Below are 13,883 nucleotides of genomic sequence, written 5' to 3' on the forward strand. Positions count from 1 at the left end.
ATTAATAACTGAGGTAGTGAGATTACTCTAGGAAAGTAGCTAAAGGAATTTATGTCTTTCCTCGCTCCTTTACCGATGCCTTTGAAAATCACGGATCTCGCGAGGTCCATTACGTGACTCGTTTCTTACATGAGTTCCTATGGCGTAATGACGGCAATTCATTCCCATCCGTAAGTCGCCATCAGCCCAAGCCGGGGTATTAACTTGTCTTTGGTCGTGATTTTACTCCGAAACCTTTGGCTGGTCGTTGATCATCGTTCTCGGGTTTCTCTTATGGTATGACTTCGTAGCCTGATAGGGACATTGTATTGCCGTGCCGAAAGGAATGGGTTCTGGTCGCATGATTAGGTCCTGTTGTAACACTAAGCGGCTACGTATATTTATTAGAGTTTTGGGCGAGGAGGGGTAGGGTCAAGTACTCAGTGCACTAGAAGAACCGCCACCCAATTACTGTTAGACCATTAGAAAATGGGATCCTACCCTTGCTAATTCCGGGCCCCAGAACAGCGCTTTCTCTTTTAATGTGTAATACTGTTCCCGCCACCTGACGAACCACCTGTCGTTTTTGCTTTTCAAGACTGGCTTCCCATCTGGTTTTGACCTGTTCAATCACAGAGTCCCGAATACCTTTCTTAACTGCCATCAATACATCCCGCCCTCTGTAAACTGTACATACTGCCGGATCCGCGCCGTGAGCCAAAAGTAAAGCGACCGTTTCGGAGTCATAGCCAAATTTGAACGCCAGAGACAGCGGGGTGTGTCTTGTTTCTCCGGCGATCACATTGATATCTTCGGGGCGTTTATCGAGTGCCATAGATAGCAGCTCCAAGGGCAGCGCTTCCGAGCCAGCTATGTGGTGAAGTGCAGAGAAGCCCACTTCCACCACCCCAGGATAGGCCATCAGTCCTCGAAAGGGGTAGTCCGTCCTTTCAAGTGGGCCGAGGCCAAGGCCTTGGTCTACCAGCCATCTGACAGTTGCTTGGTTCTTCTTCAGGTTCTTGAATGCATGATTTACGCATGCTCTCAGCAGCTCTGCCGGCAGGTCAGGGTATCTCTGAAGTATGAGTTTTGTACACGGCAGGAATGCATCGTCTTCCACGCAAAGAATTTGCGTGTACTCATCATTGAGGTAACCCCTGAGTCTTCTGAATCTAAAATCGACCCGGGCGCCTGCTTTGACGACACGAAGGGCATTTTCGTGCGATTGGAATAGGATTGCCCATACTAACGCGTCTCTCCTCCATATATTTTGGATGTTGACATCGGCTCCGTGGCTCAAAAGGCAGTTGATAATGCGATCGTTATTCGGGCGGGCCACCGCTAACATAAGCGGTGTACTATCTTCCATTTGATGTGCATGGCTGTTGACGTCGGCTCCCTTTTCAAGAATAGTAGCCACTATGTTCTCCATGCCCATGAAGCAGGCCAGATGGAGAGGATCCACGGGAGTCCGGAGACCCGTAGCTGTTCGTGGTTCACCGTACTCGGTGATATCATTGCCGTAGAAATTGTCGATCAAGTACTCCGCCGCACTTGTGTGACCGCGTAGAATTGCGAGGCCGGCCGCATTTATGCCAAATGTGTCGCGACGGTCGCTCACGGTAAAAGGGCCCTTGGGAAAATACCCTATTGACGGATTGATCCCCTGAAAGACGTCGCAGAGCCCGTGGTCAGTACGATTGCTATACGACTTCGCGTTGGATTCCGCATTAAACGTAACACCTGCGAGGGTGTTCATGTTGAGCAACCTGTCGTTTATTCGAACCTGACTCAACAGCCTGAGGACACCAAGGTTGCCGTACCAAGCGGCAAAATGAAGAGCAGAATTGAGCGAGTCTGGATGCTCGAGGAAAACATACTCGGGCCATACGCGTCCCGCCACAATGATTGACGTTTCCGCGACTTCCTCGTGCCCTGAAGAAGCAGCCCATTGCAGAATGGTGGGCGGCCTCCACTTAGGGTCTGCCAAGCAGTGCAAAAAGTTCCTTTCTCGCTTTTTGGGAGGGACATATGCTCTGCCATCGTAATCTCCGGAGTCCATAGTGTCCTCTAAGTCTTCATCAGAGTCTTCAAAGGCAGAGTCCTCATGGACAGAGCCTTCAGGGGTAGTATCTCCAGAGGCAGAGTCGTCGGCCATCGTGACGTTCCCGGGTTCCTCCCGAGAAGAGCCTAAGATCGTCTTGTAAAATACAACATCTGTTCGGAAAATCTCAGTTTCCAGAAGCTCCCAATTACCATGACAGGTGCGTGCAAGGTTGAAGACATCGACTGGGTTTTGCAGAAAGGTGTGGGCCAAAGTCCAGAAGATGTCGCACGGTAGCGTCTACAGTCCGAGTAAGTGCTTGTCCAGATCGAATTTGCCATAAAGTCAACAATACCTTACTACCAGTTTCAACGCCCGACATCTCTCCAGGTCTCTTTTCTATGTCCATATCCATTTTAGTTTTGAAGGTTTGGGGGCATCTGAAGAGTGTTAATGAGGAGTGATGGCAATAGTATCGCATTTTAGTCGCGCCGGTGTAAAGCTTTGAGACAAAGGACTTCTTGCCACAGCCCAAGACAAAAAAAATCGTACATGGCAATGAACTTGAAGTCTGGTTGATTGATATGGCTTGGATTTCCTTGTTACACCTGAAATGAAAGAAACATCAGCCAAATTTACCATTCCCGTTCAGAGTCACTTAATGCGTCCGATGATGATACTACCTACACCCACGCGTCTAGAAACAAAGACAAGACTGTTCTATCTGGAGTTGGGACTACATATCCTGCCCAACAGCTACTTCGAAAGGTACAGACTACTCGCTCACCACCATACAGATGAAGTACACAATGCTTTAGACCAAATCTCCGAGCTGTAGGTGCTCTATACTTATATATTCCAACATTTCCGCTTCACGGAAGAGGCGATTCAAGGACTATAGGCAGTAATGAGGATATGTCGTAATGAATTTCATACTCATATAAGCTTTCTACAGTATCATTCTATGCAAAACAAAAGAGGGCAATAGTCAGTTTGATGGCAATCGTAGCACATCTACTCTTCCACGCATACCACCACTGCAGTCTCAATGGTTACAGCTGGCGTGGTGGTAGGGCTCTCCCCCTGAATCGCAGGACTGTGACGTTCAAGGAACCATGGCTCTCTTGCCAACATATACGCGACGAAGTAAACCAACGCTGCCTATACCCCCAGGAGATAGAACGCAAGCGCCAGCAACTGCAAGACCAGCCACTGCTTCGACCACCTGCTCTGGTATGGTTGAGTGCGTAACTTTTCCAGAAGCAGGGCCTCAACGGTGCTGGCTTGTAGTTCTGGCTCAGGGGCCCCTTCGGAATCCTTCGTCGAAGTGTCAGATTGCAAATCATCGCTGGGATGCATCTCTTCGGGGGTGCCTGTGGCTGGCCCAAGAAGCGTTTGCTCCGGTGCAACCCATTGATGGCTCAGGATTCTGCCCGTGTCCCACCGCGCCTGGGGTTCCCACTGGAATATCATGTACAAAAGGTCGCCGAAAGTGTTTATCTCCTCCTCAGTCAGTCTGAAATGTGTGAGTGTTTCGTCGTCTCCAAGCCCTCCGATGTGCCGTCCTCCAAGATACCTCCGGATGGCATCCTCGCACCCGTCGAGCTCACCAAGTCGGCTGCCCTTCCCGGTGATGCGAGTCGATGGCTGTGTGCTAGATGCCTCGGCGTTGGGTGGAGGCTCTGGTTTCGGCTTCCCGTTCGTTTCGCCCTGCCGCTTCCAAGTGTCGAGATCGTCCTCGTAAAACCTCTGGAGGGCGTGTGATCTGTACGGCGGCGGGCAGGGGGCCCATCCAATCCTCCATCTGCTTTATCTGGTACCTGGTGTGGGACAGAGTGTTTGGAAGACCTCGACAGCGGAGATCCAACAGGGTACATCCCAATGCCCATAGATCGGTCCCGATAGATTTATCACCCCCGACGAGGATCTCAGGCGCAGCATATCTTATCGGTATTCCCAGGTCGGATGGATCCGGGTTGGATGTTGCGTACGACTCACCAAAGTCCACAATAGCGATGTCGTCCGACACGTGTTGCCACAGTTCCGACCAGTCGATGCATGTGTAGACAGATTCAGGGGCATGTGGGCTTTTCACGCCGTTCATCAACGGGATCGCTTTCATGACGGGACGTCCCAGTAGCCGGCGCATCTCGTCGACCTCGATGTCATCAAAGCATCCATCCTTGAGTTTAAGGAGCACGTTTTGGGGACGGAAGCCACCGTGACAGATACCGTGCTTGTGAAGAAATTCCATGCCCTTGACGAGCTGGTAGCTCATCTTGTTGATACGATCCGGATCATCACCCGGCATATGATCCATCAGATCCGAGAGTCTCGGACCTAGCAGCGGAAGTACCGAGCAAAGATGCTGTCCATTGGGTGACTGGATCCAGAACGTTTCGAGGGGTAGTACAACCCCGTTTTCCAGAGCTTCTTCGGTGTTTACTGAATCTCGCTCAAGCATCTGGCTGACTAGAACGTCTCCGCGACTTTCTGGACATCGGCGCGATGAAGACTGGCGCGCCTGCTGGATCTTCAGAGCCCTCCATGCTTTCTCGAGAGTATCATAGCAGAGCCACACTGTCCCAAACCCACCAAAGCCAAGCTTGTAGACAACTTGGTAGCGATCGTTGATGAATTTGGGATCATTTCGTAAGGATAGGTCAACCGGACAGAAGCCACCAGGCTCATATTTTTCGATGTCTTCTATATGGTCGTGAGCTTCATAACCGAGAAGCTCGAGTTCACAATATCTTGGCTTCTCCAGGTTTGCGAATACCTCTAGTGTCACGACCACCGTTGGTGTCTCTGTATCCTCATGCGAAGTTCCCGATTGCTAGGCTGAATCGATTCAGCTTTCCCACGCCGATCGGCGCGTATTACGACGAGCATTAACCTAATTATACCTATTATAAAGCCGGTCTCGTCGAAATTCTATATATCCTCGTCGATAATACCGTATTTAGCCTTAATATTCGCGATTAAATTAAACTAGCCGGAAATTACCTTCGAATTTTTATAAAGGGCCCTTTAATAATTATAACGACGATTTATTTTAATTTTAAGGTCTTAGTTACGATTAATAAAATATTTAATTAAGTACTTACCGACGCGATCGCCGTCGCGCGACGCGGTTAGTAAATTAGCTATATCTTCTACACTAGCGATATTAAGAGGCATCCCTCGGGTATTTAAATTAAATATATACTTACGAAGCACCTTTTTTTTTAATTAAATTTAATTTTCGTTTATTCGGTAAGGTTTCACGTCGTAAGGTTTTATCGTTAATTCGGTCGTTAATTATAAATTATAAGATACTATACGTTTTCGTAGTAACTCGTTAATTAAAGCGATTAATAAGGTTTCGCGTCGCTTAAATTATTAAAGCGATTTAATTTTCTTAGTAATAATTATAACGTGGTTTACTATTAAGCGGGCTATATTATTAAGCGGGCCACCTTTTTATACCTTATTATTTTTATATAAATTAATTTAAATATAACGCTTTAAATTAATTAAAATTAACGTGGTTTACTATTAAGTGGCCTATATTATTAAGTGGTTCACCTTTACTACTTCTCGATACTTTTATAAAAATTATTTTAACCACGATATTTTAAATTAATTAAAACTATTCGCTATTCGAATCGCTACTTAATTTTATATCCTTTTTACATGTTCGCGCATTATAACCTGTTTAGCCGCAAATGCTACAGCGTTTGCCGCCCGTCGCGCGCCGCTTTAATGAACTATTATTTTCGCCTTCGTCGGTCGCTGAACGCTTCCCTTTTGCCTTCTCGTCCTGCAGCCTTCGAGATTCCTTAATCGTAAAGGCTCTTCCAAGCTAAACTCGCGACTTTTTAGTTCTCCGGCGCTTTAAAAGGGCTAAATTAGCCTCTTTTAAAGTATATATCCGATTATATATAAAAGTTATTTTATGGGTTATTTTAATTATACCCTTCGCTATTTAGTTTATCGTATTTAAAATCGACGTCGGAGAGCTTTTTTAATAGGTAAACACCCTTTTTTTAATATAAATAAAATACTTAATTATTTATTAAAGATTAAACGGCGTCTAAAGGTCGTAGGTACTAGCCGTCCCCGGACGGGATAAGTTAAATATAAACGTTTAGAGACGCATATTTAGTTTATTAATTATTTCGTCCGGGTTATAAGGTATTAAGCCGAATACGTTAAATTTAAATTTAATATTAGTTTTTATAAAAATAGCGAAATATATAGTTTTAAACGCGATAAAAAACTCGAGCTTCGTAATATAGTTTATTAAGGCCTTAATAAATAACTCGATTTTTCGAATAAACACGCTTTAAAGGCGAATAAAGTGCTATATCGAGAAATTAAAACAAGTGTAATAAATAGGGAGGTATATTAATAATAATAATATCGTTATCTTGGTAGTATACTTCGAATTCGGCCGAAATATAACTCTCGTAGCCGTTAAGAATTAAGAGGCGGTAGCGACCCTTCGTTTACGATTTAATATATTTATTAAAATATTTAATTTAGTTTAAGCTTATTTTATTATTAGTTTATTTATTAAAAATCGGTTTAATTACTTAATCGCCCGGTAAACTACTTTCGCGCGACTAGTTCGCGAGGTAATATTAGCTTTAAACGATTAAAAAAAGCGGAATATATTAGTTTTACGAATTAATACATTTAATCGCCGTCGATTATTCCCGATTACTAGGCTGGACCGATTTCGCCTTCCCACGCCGATCGGCGCGTATTACAACGAGGGTTAACCCGATTATACTTATTATAAAGCCGGTCTCGTCGAAATTCTATATGTTTTCGTTTAAAATGCCGTATTTAGCCTTTATATTCGCGATTAACCTAAACTAGCCGAAAATAACGTTCGGATCCTCGTAAAAAGGCCCTTTAATAATCGTATCGACGATTTATTCTAGTTTTAAGGTCTGGGTTACGGTTAATAAATCGCCTAACCCAGTGCTTGCCGACGCGTTCGCCGCCGCGCGACGCGGTAAAAAAATTAGCTATATCTTTTATACTAGCGATCTTAAGAAATATCCCGCGGGTATCTAAATTAATTATATATTTACGAAGTACTTCTTTTTATTCGTATTTAATTTATACCGTGGGTATCGAATATCGCGTCGTAGGGTTCGGCCGTGGATTCGGTAACGTAAAGTAATTTTAAGAACGTCGTATACTTTTATAGCATCTCTTTTACTTAATAAATTTAAAGGCTTTCGTATCGCTTAAATAGTTAAACCGATCCGGTTTTTTTAAATTAAATTAAGCATTATAATTATAAAGTTATTACGCGTTAAAGTTTAATAAAGGTCGAGAAATAATAAGGGTGAACCACTTAATAATACGGACCACTCAATAGTAAACCACGTTACTCGTTATTAAAATCGCTACTTAATTCTACGTCCTTTTCACATATTCGCGCATTATAACCTATCTCGCCGCAGATACCGCAGCGCCTTCTACCGGTCGCCCTCCGCTTCGACGGACCCCCTGTTTTACCCTCATTAGTCGCTCGACGTTTCTTTTTTACCTTTTCGTCCTATAGTTTTTATAATTCCTATATAGTAAAGGCCCCTCTAAGTTAAACACGTAACTTTTTAGCTCTCCGGCGCTTCGAAAATATTAAATTAGCCTCTTTTAATATATATATCGGATTACGTATAAAGGTTATTTTATAAGCTATTTTATTTATACTTTTCGCTATTTAGTTTATAATATTTAAAATTAATATCGAGGAGCTTTTTTAATAAGTAAAAACTTTATTTTTAATAAAAATAGAATATTTAGTCGTTTATTAAAAATTAAACGACGTTTAAGGGTTATAAATATTAACCGTCCCCGGACGCGACGAGTTAAGTATAAGCGTTCGAAGACGTATATTTAACTTATTAATTACCTCGTTTAAATTATAAAGTATTAAATTTAATATTATTTTTTATAAAAATAATAAAATACATAGCTTTAAAGGCGATAAAGAACTTTAGCTTCGTAATGTAATTTATCGACGCTTTAATAAACAGCTCGATTTCTTTCGAATATACGCGCTCTAACGGCGAATAAAGTGTTATATTTAATAATTAAAATAGGTAAAAAAATAAAGAGATAACGTAATTTATAAGCGAAATAACTATATAAGCGAATTAACTATTTTCGCTAAATTTAGTACGAAAACTTTTATAACTTAATTTCTTTACTATTTATTATAATTAATACTTAAAAAGAAGGGTAAATAGTTTTAACGTTTTAAACGTTTAAAAATAACTTAAAATTAAGTTTTTAACGCGTAGTTCGAATATACGAAATCCTTTATATAACCCTTTATAATCGACAGCTTAGTATTCTTATAAAACGCGAAATATCCGCTAATTTTCGAAAGTTAACGGATTTCGAAAAAAATATAACCGTATAATATATAATCGACCTAAATTCGCGGTTATTTTTTCCCTAAATAAGTAGTATAAAAAATATAGCGAATCGATTATTCCGTTAACGCGACGCGGGACGCGTCGGCGTTAATTAGGCCTTTAACTTTATACGACGGTAACCGGACTTCCGGACGCGTTTTAATCGAAAAATCGACTATTAAAGAGTTTTTTATAAAAATCCCGACGCGTATTACGCGTAGTTTACCCTTATATAAAATATAATTTATAAATACGGGATTTAAAAAAGGATATTTATAATTTCGACGAGACCGGGTTTATTATAAACTAAATCTCGTTCGAAATAATCGTAATTACCTCCGATCGACGCGGAAAGCCTAGAGCAGTATAGTAAAAAAACCGGGAATAGGTTATAGTAATCTAGGGCGTCGAATTATACGGTTACGCTATCCCTTTATATTATTATTTTTCCGGGAAAACGCACTTTTTTCTTAGTATAAAGACAGCTTATTACCGAAGGACTAGGTGATCGTAGTTATTAAAAATAGCTGGACTACGAATAAAAGAAACGAGGATTAGATTCGATATTTTAATTAATATACTAGGTCTTATACGAAGGGTCGTTATCGCCTCTTAATTTTAAACGGCCACGAAAGCTACCACTCGACAGATTTCGAACTTTACTATAAAAACAACTCGATTATTATACTCTGCATGCCTTTTCATTCGTTGCATAAACTCCAGCCTTTTAATGTCAGCTGTTTCCGTGCGTTAAAAAGGGCGTACGGGAAAGAAATTAAAGGTCTTATGCGGGCGCATATTACCTATATTTTAAAGGAGGACTTCCTACTAGCGTTTTTAAAAGCGTTCCAGGCGACTTTTACCGTTTCGAATATATAAAGAGGTTTTCGAGGGATAAGATTCGTTCCGTACGATCCGGAATATATTATTTTATAATTAAATATAAAACTATATACTTTAATACCTCTAGGAACGTCTTTCGGCCTACTTATTCTTTAAAAATTAAAGACCCTAAATAACTTAATTAAGGCTTAATTTTAAACCGAGTACGTTAAAAATCGAATCGCGCGATATTAAAATAGTTCTCCGATATTAATTTTCGCTGAATTTAATTAAATCGCGAAAAATATAACGTAGATTATATACCGGCTCGCTTTTTTAAAAGGTAAAGTAACTATATTATAAAAGGTAAATAAGATACTTAACCGGCGCCGCCGTATAAAAAAAATAGTTATAAAATAGAGAATTATTTCGTATATAAACTGGAAAAAATTCACAGTTTCAAAAGGACATTAACGGACAGTTACAGGATAAATCGCACCGGAGTAGTGGTCGTACGAAAAGGCTTAAAACGCGCCCGCGACGCTATAGAATTTACGGGGAGCCCGGGCATAATGCGCGCACCTGTTAAAATGATATAGAAATATTTAAAAATAAGGATTCCGATTAAATTTAATATTTTATATACGTTGTTATAAAATTAATTTATATTTTATTATACGAAATCTTAAAAAGTAATTAATTCGCTTATATAATTATTTCGTTTATAAACTACGTTATACTAAGTATAATAATATCGTTATTTTTATAATATACTTTAAACTACGTCGAAATATAACTCTTATAACCGTTAAAACTTAAGAGGCGATAGCGACCTTTCGTTCGCGACTTAGTATATTTATCGAAATACTTAATTTAATTTAAGCTTATCTCGTTATCGGTTTAACCGTTAAAAGTCGGTTTAATTACTTAGTCGCCTAATAAATCGTATTCGCGCTACTAGTTTATAAAATAATATTAACCTTAAACGATTAAAAACGGCGGGATATATTAGCCTTAAAAATTAATATATTTAATAGCCGTCGACTATTCCCGATTATTAAGCTAAACCGATTTCGCTTTCCTACGTTAATCGGCGCGTATTACGACGAGTATTAACCGGATTATATTTATTATAAAACCGGTCTCGTTAAAATTAAAAATATTTTCGTTAAAAATACCGTATTTAGCCTTAATATTAATAATTAAGCTAAACTAGCCGAAAATAACCTTCGGATTTTTATAAAAAACCCTTTAATAATCGTACCGACGGTTTATTCTAGTCTTAAAGTCCGGGTTACGGTCGATAAAGCGCCTAGCCCAGTGCTTACCGACGCGGTCGCCGCCGCGCGACGCGATAAAGAGATTGGCTATATTTTCTACACTAGCTATCTTTAAAGGCATCCCTCGGGTATTTAAATTAATTATATACTTACGAAGTACCTTTTTTTAATTATATTTAATTTATATTTTAAATATCGGATTTCGCGTCGTATAATTCGGCCGTAAAGTCGGTCGTTAAAGGTAAATAATAAAACGACGTAGTATTTCGCCGTAGCTCTTTAATTAATTCGGGTTAAACCGTTTTATAACGCTTAAATTATTAAAGTTATCCGCTTTTTTAAAATAAATAAAGCATTATAATTATAAAGTTATTACGCGTTAAAGTTTAATTAAATAAGTCGATAATAAAAATGTTCGACTTAATAATATATTCGACTTAATAATAAACCACGTTATCGTTCTCTTTTTATTAATTTACCATCGTGGGTAATAAAAATATAAGGCATGAAATATAAGTTATACGGAATTAAAAGAAAGTATTCAATTAAACCGTGTATTTAATTAAACCGTGGATTACGTTAAAGTTTAATAAATATAAATAATAAAAAAAGTAACCGACTCGGTGATATAATCGACTCGATAATAAACCACGTTATAATAAAAGATATTTTCTTTATTTTTATAAGAAACTATATTTTTACGTTTTGAAAAATACGAAATAAATTATTTAAAAAATTATTTTATACTTGCTCCACTAAGTGCATTTCCCGACGGGAGAACAGGCTGGCGTGGGTTGCCAAGTGCACTGTCTTTGGGAGGGTTCGCCATACTTGGCGCCACGAACTCTCGCGCCTTTCGCCGTTCTGCAGCCGTCTTTATCCAGGGCTGAGCGGCTAACTTTTCTCTCAAGGTCTTCGGACGCCCAGGTTCCAAAGCGACAAGCGCGGGAGACAATTGTGCAGTCGCTGGTCGCTGTACATCGGAGGCCACTGTATGAACTGTCTTGGTGGAGGAGGTTCCAATGAAAGAGAGATGTTCTGGGCCAACCGGCTGACCAACGGGTCTGCTGGGTGCAAGCGAGGCAGCTGAAATGCCGGGTGAAGTATCTTGCCCACCGTCTGTAGCATTTTTGGCTACGCGTTGACGGCTGCCACTGCTGTCGGATGACTTCGATGAGAGACTTGGTGGTTCGTCATCATCAATCATGATCGGGTGTTCAGAGTGCGTTCCGCGTTGCGTGTTGAATGACTTGATCGTGGGATTGGCGTTGGGGCTTGATGTGAGCTTAGCGGAGTTATTGGCAACCATACGAAAAGCACCGCCAGATTGCTTGTCGAGCTGGGGAGTCGCGGAAAGCGGCATACCGGAAACTCGAAGATGCGATGGAGACTTCTGCTGGGAAAGAGCAGAGGGTAAGCAGGGCTCGGTTGTCAATTGAAGCAGGACCCTAGCTGTTGAAGTGGGATGACGAGATCTGGCGGGATGCAAAGAGCTGGAAAACTGTTCTGGTTGATTTCCGACTTCGATATCGCTCGGAGTTGCCCGGCATTATATATGCGAGAACTTGACTCAGACCTCGCAATTCCCGGAGTCACCCTCAGCGGTTGCCCTTGCTAGTCACAGCGGATCGTGAACGATCGACTGTGAGTTAACAAATCGTCGTTCGAACCAGTCCTCGCGCGGGGAAATAGTTTGTGACGCATATCCGAGAGAACACTTGCCCGACTTGAAAGGCTGTGTAAGGGAGAATGAGAGAGGTAAGGAGCTCCCGTGGAGCCTCCTGTCTGTGCTGATCACAGATTGAGGCGAATCACTATCCATTACTAGGCGCCAGGAAACGAAAGGCCGTCGGAGGCTGGCTGAGAGGCCGGCTGAGTGGCCGCAGGGAGGCCGCGGCATCAAGCACAGCCCGCTCACTATGGTTGGTTGAGAGCAGGTTGGAAGCACGCTCTAGCGAAAATGGAGGTCATTGCGCTGACGTGGCACGATGATATTTCGGTGAAGCGAGCGGAACATCGGAACCAAAGCAGATTATATGACCGCACTGTTGACGTGGCACAAGCAGCGCACCCAATGCCTCGTACATGATTGGGCCAGATAAGAGCGGAATGCCTTTCATCCGGAATGAAGGCTGCCTGTCTGGCCGCAGTGGTGACGCGGCCTTTCCGACAGTTCCGGCACCATGCACCATAGGTGGGGATGAAGCAGAACATGCCATGGCGCCGAGGGGAAAGATGCTGCCTGGAAGGAAGGCAGCCCTTGATGATGAGCGAAATGTGCGTATCAATAAGTCTTGTTGATGACTAGTTCTTTGACGAAGGTCGGAATGAAGTGACGGGCCAGAGACCGTCATCGCAGACGATACTCCTTAAGGCGTGGTGTTTTGCTACATGTCGCGTGTAGTGATGGATCGCCACGTATAGAAGCATAGGTACGGTTAAAATAGGTGGGAAGGAGGCCTTCATAGCTGTATCTCAAGCGCAGTCGATCGTACGGGTGATTGAATGAGAAAGAAAGAAGAGAAGTTAAGAATACATGGAGGGGACTTCGCAGGAGCACAGTCTTATATATGTATGTGGGTGGTACTGACAGGGGGCACGGCTACGCCATACCGATTTAGGAAAGGGGGCTAAACCCGGGAGGTGCGACAGCGCTTTCTCGACTACAAGAGAAGACACGAATGGGGAATCACGGAACAGTCGCTAATACAGCTCAATGACCAACACGTTGACTATCCGACTGCATGTAAATTGATAACCCATCATGGGCTTAGTATACAGGACATCACCCAATTACCTGCCCAGGGAAGAATGCCGAAGCAGAAGCAGAGCGCTTGTCCAAGGAAAAGGAGGAAAAGAGGCGCCTCTTATGGGAGCATCTCGATAGGGTGTCTGATCGGATGCGAGATCGAAGACGCCTTAAAAGCCTGAGGAGGCACAGGTTGGGGTTATATCATATCCCCTATCGTCCCGAAGACCAAATCCTTTATTTGAGGTATCGGGACTACAGATAGGGTACCTTATGACTGCCACACTCGAATACAACCTACATGAACCATTGAGCGATCTTTGTGCCCTCACGCCCGATCGAAGAAAGAGGGGTTGAGGCTGGCTAAAAGTAACCAATCGAAAAAACTACGTAGCCCATACAACCGGATTAACCGGCGTGGGTAGCTGGCACGTTTTCAAAAGTGGTACTCAAATCAGTATTGAGGTTCAAAATTTTATTAATGCATCTTACCCCTCTTTGCCCAATCCACAATCCAGCACTCACACCTTGTGCCCTTACTGTTTGTCTGGTAGTTATACCCAAGTGTATTGGGGTAAACCATGGAA

The 13,883-nt window shown here is 42.1% G+C and overlaps 3 protein-coding genes across 3 annotated transcripts; all 3 read right to left on the reverse strand.

Annotated features, from left to right (window-relative positions):
• Positions 1–222: 222 nt before the first annotated feature.
• Positions 223–2,438, reverse strand: PG997_001978 (uncharacterized protein; the record flags this gene model as incomplete). The annotated part of the gene is made up of 3 exons (XM_066806293.1): positions 223–291; positions 677–2,323; positions 2,379–2,438. 3 exons carry the CDS (start codon positions 2,436–2,438, stop codon positions 223–225), a joined length of 1,776 nt encoding a protein of 591 aa, XP_066673589.1.
• A 746-nt stretch (positions 2,439–3,184) lies between these two features.
• PG997_001979 (kinase-like protein) lies at positions 3,185–4,672 on the reverse strand (the record flags this gene model as incomplete). The annotated part of the gene is made up of 3 exons (XM_066806294.1): positions 3,185–3,788; positions 3,844–4,577; positions 4,619–4,672. The coding sequence occupies 3 exons, from the start codon at positions 4,670–4,672 to the stop codon at positions 3,185–3,187; spliced, it is 1,392 nt and encodes a 463-aa protein (XP_066673590.1).
• Positions 4,673–11,283: 6,611 nt separating this feature from the next.
• PG997_001980 (uncharacterized protein) lies at positions 11,284–11,910 on the reverse strand (the record flags this gene model as incomplete). Its single annotated transcript, XM_066806295.1, has 1 exon — positions 11,284–11,910. The coding sequence occupies one exon, from the start codon at positions 11,908–11,910 to the stop codon at positions 11,284–11,286; it is 627 nt and encodes a 208-aa protein (XP_066673591.1).
• Between the last annotated feature and the right edge of the window lie 1,973 nt (positions 11,911–13,883).

The sequence above is a fragment of the Apiospora hydei genome, assembly GCF_038363865.1.
Source record: "Apiospora hydei strain CBS 114990 chromosome Unknown utg000003l_segment0_segment0, whole genome shotgun sequence".
In the NCBI taxonomy this organism is placed as follows: Eukaryota; Fungi; Ascomycota; class Sordariomycetes; order Amphisphaeriales; family Apiosporaceae; genus Apiospora; species Apiospora hydei.